Below are 10,305 nucleotides of genomic sequence, written 5' to 3'. Positions count from 1 at the left end.
ACACTTCTAGTGAATGAGACCTGCACACACAGTCAGTCTCCAACACGCTTCAAGAGAAGGAGATCTCTAGAAGCAGCCTGTGTTTGGACTATAACGGGACTTTAACGCCTTCGCTTTGCTGTACAGGATCTTCAGAGGGCAGGATGGAAAACACGTGCGAGGTGAATGACTTGACCCTGTCTCAGATTACCTTCATGCATGCTCCAAACTCATTATTTCACATTCATAAAATATTAGTGGATTACATTAGTGAATGTTTCTGCTGCCTTCATGCATGCAGTTTCTGATATATAGCTAGTGGAATACAAGACCTTTAATGTCGGTTTCTCAAAAACATTAAGTTTTAATGTAAATGCAATGATAATATAAAGATTATATGTTATTTTAAGTCACCAAAACAAAAGTTTTATCACTCACTATAATTCACTCACTATTATCACTTTATAATTCACTATAAATATAAAGCAATACATATACTGTATTTGCCATATTAAGTGCACAAATGCACTTATTTGAAAGATTTTAACACCCTTTAAAAGCTCAAAAACATTCAAGAGCATTAACGTATCATTTTATATTTTATGACTATATCTACTTTTATGACAACTGATTATAAACAAGATTTTAGCAGTTCTGAATGAAAATAATATTAACTTGGTTTAGTTTGGGCAAATGCAATTTTCTGTCTGCTACTCTATTCAGATTTGTTTTATTGTATTGTGTTTTTGCTATAAAGAAACAGTGTTACTACCCTCCATGACAGCCAATTTTTTATTAAATTTTGTCAAAAAAGTGTATGGTCAGTTTAGGGTAAAAACTAAAAATGCAACAATATCCACCAGTTTATATTGATTGTAAAGATCTCGTGTAAATGTAAAAGTATTGAGGTGAATCTGAAGCACATGAGGGTTAAAATCCAGGCTAAGTTGTGCAGCTGTAATGCGTAACAGTCAGAGAGAAGTGTCACGGGCGTTTGGCAGCTCTGTTGACCCTCTTAAGAAAAAGAAAAAGCCCCTTGAGAAATGACTGTTAATTTATACGGCACTCGTGTTTCATGGGCCGGTTTGTAATGTCATATTGTGAGCTCTCCAGGGAATGTGGCAGCTCTCTTTGCGTCATTCAGACGACGGTCAGCCTGCGTCTGTGGTCAGAAAGTGGATCTGGGGGCTCTTCCCGCTTGAAAACCAAAACAACTCTACAGACCTGCCCTGCGCTCGCATGTGTTTACTCCCTCAACCATCACTATTACTATTGCTCATACATCGAGTTAGGGCTTTGTTTAGATCATTAAGTATTGCACTTGAGTGTGTAACGCATTCTGCATCCTATAAACAAACAAACACCATTAGCAACCAACCTAGCAACACACAAAAACATTCAAAACACCCTAGCAACTACTTAGAACACCATAGCAATTGCAGAGCAATGCAATGACAACCAGACCAGGGGTGCGTTTCCCGAAAGCATCGATAGCCAACTATGGTCACAAGTTCTGTCGTCATCAGCATAGTTCAACGAGTCTGTGTTTCCCGAAAACATCGTTCTGACTAACGTACGCAAACAGCATCGCAAAGTTGTGTGGTTGGAACGACAGCTCTCGACCTGTGCTTAGATAGTTTTTTGTTTGCCTGACATGTGGACTTAATAAATCCTTATCTAGAGCAAAATAAGCAAGCTGACATTCAGTACAACCTGTCTCTTTCATTTAGAATACGTAAAAATGTAATTTACGTATTTTAGTTTGTCAAGAGATTTAAAGCGCTGTTTTTGAAGAGTGCGCATGTGTGAACATGCTCTAGAACGTAAGAACGAGCCTATGATTGAATCTAGAAATAAAGCAAAATTGCTGAGAAAAATTAGAAATAGTCCTCAGATGCCACGTCCGTAAATTTATAGCAAAACATCTATCGTTAATTCGATCTCAAACAGATTCATTAAAAGTAGTTATTACTCCACCACGTGTGTGACATCATTAACCAATGTGGTTGAACGACCAATTTGCGACAATATGGTTTCGGGAAACACATTGGAATTTGAAGGGTAATAGAAACACGGCTAGTGATGCAAACTTATTGTTCGGCCTCCAAAAATACAGCAGTGCTCTCTTGCTTATTCTTAGAAAGGTTTTAAAACCATTTTCACATTGTATAAAACCCTGTAACTAAACTCGCATTGCTTTTCCTACAGGTGTGGAAACGGTGAGAACAATAGAGAGTAGAGACGGCTCAGACTGCGGCTGATGCCTCGAAACACACTGACCCTTGACCCTGCGATGCCCACCGAGCTTGTGAAAGACACCATGACGATCCCCGGAGCTCCCGAACGAATCCTGGCCGAGAAAACCAACAACAACGAGCCACCGGCAGTCATCATTCCTCTGGTCAACGAGGTGCAGTTGACGGCGGCCACCGGGGGAGCCGAGCTGTCCTGCTACCGGTGCACCGTCCCGTTCGGCGTGGTGGTCCTGATCGCCGGGATCGTGGTAACCGCCGTGGCCTACAGCTTCAACTCTCACGGCTCCACCATATCCTACTTCGGACTGGTGCTGCTCTCGGCCGGGCTGGTGCTGCTCGCCTTGAGCGCCGTCTGCTGGAAGGTCCGGATGGAGAGAAAGAAGGAGAGAAGAAGAGAGAGTCAGACAGCCCTGATGGCCCATCAGAGGAGCATCTTCGCCTGATTTGGACACAAGCACGGACTCCAAAAACCTTCACGATGAATGAGTCAAACCATCGTTACACTCACATTTTGGGACAATGTCCAGATGTTTTGCCCCCAGTTCAGACCAACCGAGTGACGGGATTTCACGAATGGGTCTCAGAATGAGCGTTCGGAGCATTTAATCGAGACAGACTTGCAGCTGCATGCGTCCAGATGTCGAGACACAGCTGCACTGCAACAAAAAAAAAAAAGCAAAAAAAGCTTTTCTTACTCAGTATTTTCGTCTTGTTTTCCATTACAAATACCTTAGATCAAGGTACATTTACTTGAGATGCAAAATTACTCAAGATATTAAGTCAAAATGATTTATGCAGTTTATGCTTAAAACAAGAAAGGTCAGAAAAATGATCTAGTTTTCCATTTACTTTTCTCATCCAATTGACAAATATTTGATTTTGTGTCAAGGATAAACACTTAATTTTGATACATTTTTCAGAAAACAAGACTTACGGCCAGATTCAATAACAGCTTATGTCAGCGCTAACCCTCTTTGGCGCTAAAAAAAATACTGTTAGGTTTTACTAAATACACACAGTAAAAAGCTGAAAAGGCGTGGATAGTTATTTTTGACCTTATTGCATATGCATTTGTAGGAGTTTCCCTTTCAGATGCAATATTTATGGGAAGAGAGTATATAAGGTTTGCGCTCGTCAATTTACTGGTATTTGTGCCATTATTTACCACCCAAAAAAGCATGTCTTAAACCAGACGCTAATTTGCGCTGCTCTTGGTAGATTGTAGTCTTGAGTTATCGTCCACGAATGAACACGTCGCAATATTCCTCATTTAAATTATTCCCGCCAAAGGCATACGGTAAATAAAGAGTTGATGTCTGGTTGAGTTGTTGAAACTCGCGGTTATATGGGCGTGACATTTAAGAAACGCGCACAAAGCTGTTAGCCAATCACAACACACTGGTCCAGCCGACCAATCAGAGCACATTGAGCTTTTCAGAAGGAGGGGCTTCATAGAGACAGGAAGTAAACAGAGCGTTACTGACAGACTGGGAAAAGAGGAGCTGCAACAATGGAGAATATGTAAAAAATAATGTTTTTTGAACATTCAAGCATGAAAACCTATTCTATTAGAGCCCAAAAAGGGCAAAATATGCCCTTTTTAAGTCATTTTGCTTTTCAAGTAAATGTATCTTGATTTAGGAATGTTTAGATATTTGACTTGGAAAACAAGACAAATACTATGTACAGTAAGAAAATATTTTTTGGCAGAGTGGGACAACGGTTACGCTCGTTTTCACAACCTTACAGCTTCTGACGGGCCGCAGCGCTAGCCAACCTTTCAAGTGGTTTGTCAGCGCTTTCTTTCTTTTTGTTTTCTCCTCAGTCTCTTTTGCCTGTCAGGCAGGACCGTTCTGTTATCTGGGACGCGGGCCAAGGCAAAATTAAGACCAGTAACCGCTGTGCAAACCCAGAGACGGGAAGTGCCGTATTAATCCACGGCTGCTTCCTGTCCGGTCGGATTAATGGAAAGACGCACTTTGAGACATAAAGGAAAGGGAGGACAATGAGGAAATGAAGAACAATGATTTTTTTCTTCATTGAGAGCGTTTTTCTGACACCCAGCTACTTTATATGTCACTTTCGTGGACGTACGGTACTTATATCACTAGTGTTATGATGTATAAACAACAATGGGCTGGAAAACCAGATGCTATTAGTTTCTTTTATTGAGTTTATTTTGTTTATATTCTTGTGCTTCGGACTATGACGACAGACATATGACATGCTCTGACTTGAGCGGTATGTGAAGTAACTTAAAAAGACTGATAACCGCATTTAAGATGACAGTATTATGTGTATTTGAGCACTTTTGATAATTTTAACAAAATGAAAATCGTGAATCATTGATTTCAGGTGCTTATGTTTGATGGGAGAATGCAAAGAATGTGTCTTAATAACAATTCAGTTTCAAATTATTGTATGATTGTAATCGTCATAAGTGTCGTTGGAAATGTTATATCTGTAAGCTGTTGACAGAACTATTTTTAATAAACTCCTGTGCAAACAGAATATGTTATCTTGTGGTATCATGTGGAGTGAGTGATTTCAAAATCATCTGAATATACAAATATTCTGCCATCTAATATAGTTAATTAAACTGTAAACCTCATAGCAACTGTTGCATTAAAGTTGAATGTGTCAATATATTTGTGCATTTTACAGACTGCTGAAGCATCCATTTTAAAAGCCGAATGATAAAACAAACTGTTATGACTTTGAACTCTGACAGAATGCGCCGCACTGAAGTCTAGGCGACTGGCTTTAATTATTCCTCCAGTCACTCTTGCTGTTTCTTTGAAGTCTCAGTTAAAGAGCGCTTTGGGTCGGGTCGATTGTAACAAGCTTTCTCATGTGAGTAAAACTTTCAATAATGAATGGAAGGAAATGTTTTTTTCTTTTACAGTCCACATTGTGTTCCTGGATGATCCAGACTTCACTACACATATAGTTTATTGCTTTATTGTTTATTGATTTGAGTAGTGAATTTGAAAGGCAGATTTTTTTAGCAAGACTGTGTGGTTGTTTACAAGGTCAAGCATCACTATTGTGGTCTATGGTCAAATCCAATTAACATTTTAAGTTTGTTGTTTTGCAAACTGTTTGTTTTCAAATTCACCTTAGAAACGCCCTGGCAACTACCCTGAACACCCCAGCAACCGCATAGCAACGCTCTCTCAACCCACTCAAATCACTTTAAAAACAGTAATGCAATTATGCAACGCCCTGGCAACTACCCGGAACACCCTAGCAACCGCATATCAATGATCTCACAACCACGCAATTCACTTTAGAAACAGTAAAGCAACGCCCTGGCAACTACCCTGAACACCCCAGAAACCGCATAGCAACACTCTCTCAACCCACTCAAATCACTTTAGAAACAGTAATGCAATTATGCAACGCCCTGGCAACTACCCGGAACACCCTAGCAACCGCATATCAATGATCTCACAACCACGCAATTCACTTTAAAAACAGTAAAGCAACGCCCTGGCAACTACCCTGAACACCCCAGCAACTGCATAGCAATGCTCTCTCAACTGGCGCACATTTCTTTAGAAACAGAAAAGCAACACCCTGGCAACTACCCTGAACACCCTAGCAACCGCATAGCAATGCTCTCTCAACCCACTCAGATAACTTAGAAACATTAATAGAAACGCCCTGACAACTACCCTGAACAACCTAGCAACCGCATAGCAATATTCTAACCACTGAGAACACCATAGCAACACCTTGGAAACAACCTACAATGCTTTGGCAGATTTTGGCAAGCAAAATGTAAAAGAAAGACAAATACACATTACATAGCACATGTAGCTCACTAAACATAAAACACACAGATTTCGTATTTCCGTCATGAACTGACAAACAGAAATGTTCTATTTGTGTAAAAGCACAAAACAACAACAGTCCATTAGAGCAGTACAGCTGTAGTCCCCAGACTCGACCAGCTCTATAGGTGATGGGTTGTGGCCTTGAACTGCTCGCTTCGACATGGCGGTTTAAAATAGCCAGACTTAAGAGACGTATTTATAGGCAGCATTTGCGTTGCTATGCGTTTCCCTGACACCAGACACTACAACTCAATGGTTTGCTTGCGTCAGAGCAGCATCCACGACACACTTCGTCAGATTCGATAGCCAGCGTCCCTCACGACCTGGTGAACACACAGCACAGAAGAGATGGGCTGACACCCGACACATACAGTAGATCAGATGTTTGACGCCCAGGACCAGGTCTTCTTCTCTCCACGGGAAGGTCTGGAAAGACCTTTGGAGAAATAAAAATAAACACAAATGAGACCAGTGTTATTTCATACTACTGTATTATTTATTCAGATTTTGAAGTAGCTATTATTTTTATGTTTTCAGTTTTTATTCTAACTTAAGTTTTGGTCATTTTGTTGTACTTTTGTCATTTGTATTGGTTTTTAGAATTTCGGTTTAGATTTAATTATATATTTTTTCTATATTTTTTAGTTTTTGTGAATTTAGGATTTCAAGTGCTAAAGTACAAAAGTACAACCACTTAACCACCCTGAATACCCTAGCAACTGGTTAATACCACCAAGCCACCACCCATAGCAACTGTTTAACAACCACACAGAACACTCTAGCAACTGCTTAAAAACCAACCAGAACACTCTAGCAACCACTTAACCATAGATAACACCTTAGCAACTGCATAGCAACCATACAGAACACCCAAGCAACCACTTAACCACCCAGAACCCCCTAGCAACCACTTAACCACCCTAAAAACAATAGCAACCACTTAACCACTCTGAACACCCTATCAACCAGTTAACCATCACCCAGAACACCCTAGCAACCAATTAGCCACCACCCAGAACACCCTAGTAAACACTTAACCACCTCAAACACCCTAGCAACTACTTCACCACCACCCTGAACACCCTAGCAACTGTTTAACAACCATCCAGAACATTCTAGCAACCACCTAACCACCCAGCACACTCTAGCAAACACTTAACCACACTTAAAACCTTGGTTAACAACCACCCAGGACACTCTAGCAACTGATAAAAACCAGCCAGAACACCCTAGCAACCAGTTAACCACACAATAGCAACCAGTTAACCACACAATAGCAACCGCTTAACCACCCTGAACACCCTAGCAACTGGTTAACACCACCAAGCACACCCATAGCAACTGCTTAAAAACCAACCAGAACACTCAAGCAACCACTTAACCATAGATAACACCTTAGCAACTGCATAGCAACCATACAGAACACCCAAGCAACCACTTAACCACCCTGAAACCCCTAGCAACTGCTTAACAACCAGGCAGAACACTCTAGCAACCACTTAACCACCCCAAACACCCTAGCAACTGGTTAACAACAACCCAGAACACTCTAGCAACCACTTAACCACCCCAAACTCCCTAGCAACTGGTTAAAAACAACACAGAACACTCTAGCAACCACTTAACCACTCCAAACTCCCTAGCAACTGGTTAACAACAACCCAGAACACTCTAGCAAGTGCTTAAAAACCAGCCAGCAGACTCAAGCAACCACTTAACCATAGATAACACCTTAGAAACTGCATAGCAACCATATGGAACACCCAAGCAACCACTTAACCACCCTGAAACCCCTAGCAACTGCTTAACAACCAGGCAGAACACTCTAGCAACCACTTAACCATCCCAAACTCCCTAGCAACTGGTTAACAACAACCCAGAACACTCTAGCAAGTGCTTAAAAACCAGCCAGAAGACTCAAGCAACCACTTAACCACAGATAACACCTTAGCAACTGCATAGCAACCATACAGAACACCCAAGCAACCACTTAACCACCCTGAAACCCCTAGCAACTGCTTAACAACCAGGCAGAACAATCTAGCAACCACTTAACCACCCCAAACACCCTAGCAACTGGTTAACAACAACCCAGAACACTCTAGCAACCACTTAACCACCCAGCCAGAACATTCTAGCAACCAATTAAACACCCTAAATACCCTAGAAACTGGTTAACAACCACCCAGAACACCCTAGCAACCGTTTAACAACCAGGCGGAACACTCTAGCACCCACTTAACCACCATGAACACTCTAGCAACTGCTTAATAAACACCCTGAATACTCTAGTAACCACTTTAACACCCTAGCAACCACCTAACCACCCAGGAAGAACAAAAAAACAAGAACTGGAAAATTTTTCTGACTGAACTTTTCAAGTGGAATATTTGTGAATTAAAGAATATTACATCTGTGATATTTCATTCCTCATGCTGTGTAGCCAAACCCTCAAGACATTTAATAAGCAAAAGGCTGAGGGAAACATGTGGTTTAACTCTAGCATCTCTCTGTCTTTGAGTTTCATTTGATTAAATGGACTCATGCAACTTATAGAAGCACCAGGGGGTTCCTGAACACAACCCAAGATCTCTGTCTGTTGAAAGATCACTGCTGTGGCCCCGGGGACAGGTCTCACAGTGAGGGGTGGCTCAGCGTTTGGGCCTCAGCACGACATCACTTCCCCCAGCCGTTTCTTCACCTGACTTTGAGAAATCAGAAGGTCGAACGAGCTCATCCGGTCCTGCCAGCAAACAATAAACCACAGCAATTTACTTTGGAACAAAATAACCCAGGGCTACATTAACCCAGGGTTAAATGCTCAGTACTATGTCAACGAACAACCATGCAAAGAATCCCCTGTTTTCCTTCTCTGAGCTCCATCAGCTTGTATTCGTCTCTGCTTTGGGCTCTTGTCTAACCTTTGACATCCTCTAAATAAGAGCAGAGTGAACTAGAGTAAATGGTTTCTGTGTTAATGCAGTGAGAAAGACCTTTAAAAGGAGTTTCTATTCATGAATGAAATACACTGTGCTTCACCTCCTACAGCGGCTCCGCTCTTTAAACACGAGAATGAGAAGCTGTTCCTTGCAGGAATTCTTTTGCTTTGCCCATAAAAGTTGGCGAAACACTAAAACGTTATCTGTCATCCTGCAGTATTGTGTTTCTAAGAGAGCGAAGCATCACTCCTGCTGTTCTGAGCTTCAATTCAACACATTGCAAGCAAAAAAAAAAAAAAAACTGAACTGAGGAGTTTAGAAAGCTATAGATCTGCTTAAGTGTCTCGTAGAGAGACAGGACGGCCAATTAATGCTCTGAAAACTCTGTCATGGTTTCAGGGATGGAAGATCTCAGCGTGGGATCACTGCACTTCCCGTGCCAGACAGTTCCTGGCAGTGACATGACTTTGAACCGGCATGCATTCAGGAGGAAGACTGAATAAAACACATCTGATCTCACCGATCTGAGCGATTCATCTCAGTTAAAAACAAAAGTTACTGTCATCCATTTCACTTTATTCACTTTGACAGGGTGACTCCCTAGTTCTCTTCCTTTATTTGATTGTGAATAAAAGCCAAAGAACAGGAAGGAAGGAATAAGAGAATGTGAGGTTTTCATTATAGCCTTGAAAATAAACTCAAGGCCTTTGACTTTGCAGCATTTTGAACTCTGAAATGCACTTACGGTGTTGCAACAGAGATCTTCATTTCAAAAGAAAGAGCTGGCAGACCTTTTTGTCTCTGGTTGAAAGTTGAGAAATCGAGTGAAACTCAAGGGAAATAAATATGACCGAAATATCTATTTAATGTCTCAATTGTATTGCCATGAGACTAAATGCATCCTGCTTCTCAGATGCTTCTCCTGGGTAAAAAGTCCCCAATCTCACATGCATCCTGTCAGAACAGATCTCAAAACAGTCTCAAACCGCTCAGATTTGCCAAGAAACCAAAGACAACGATCTCAATATTAAGTCAAACATTTCAAATAATCTGAACTGCTCTTCGACATAACTTGTATGCAGTATCTATCTAAACTCTTTATGTTTTAGGAGGAACATCGGCAACAGCATTGATACTTAATATGTAACTGGGAAGAACATAGAAGGAGGCATGTTTGAGCTAAACAGAACAATTACTAATTTAAATGACAAAAAGATACCAAAGAGACCATTTTTTTGCGTTTAAATACAAAAGATTGGCACAACTGTTCAGTGAAATTCACAATGTCATAAT

General features: G+C 41.0%; 1 protein-coding gene across 1 annotated transcript; it reads left to right on the top strand.

Moving 5' to 3' along the window:
- Nucleotides 1–4,752, top strand: tmem100a (transmembrane protein 100a). The gene is made up of 2 exons (XM_084118424.1): nucleotides 1–161; nucleotides 2,188–4,752. Exon 2 carries the CDS (start codon nucleotides 2,240–2,242, stop codon nucleotides 2,675–2,677), a length of 438 nt encoding a protein of 145 aa, XP_083974550.1. The 5' UTR covers nucleotides 1–161; nucleotides 2,188–2,239; the 3' UTR covers nucleotides 2,678–4,752.
- The last annotated feature ends 5,553 nt before the right edge of the window (nucleotides 4,753–10,305 follow it).

Source organism: Abramis brama (assembly GCF_963993115.1).
Source record: "Abramis brama genome assembly, chromosome: 1".
NCBI classification, from domain to species: Eukaryota; Metazoa; Chordata; class Actinopteri; order Cypriniformes; family Leuciscidae; genus Abramis; species Abramis brama.
The sequence above is the reverse complement of the archived record's forward strand: the minus strand, read 5'-3'. Positions and strand labels throughout refer to the sequence as shown.

Excerpts from the sequence above, each read along its gene's own strand:
- tmem100a (XM_084118424.1), top strand. The coding sequence starts at position 2,240 with ATGCCTCGAAACACACTGACCCTTGACCCTGCGATGCCCACCGAGCTT.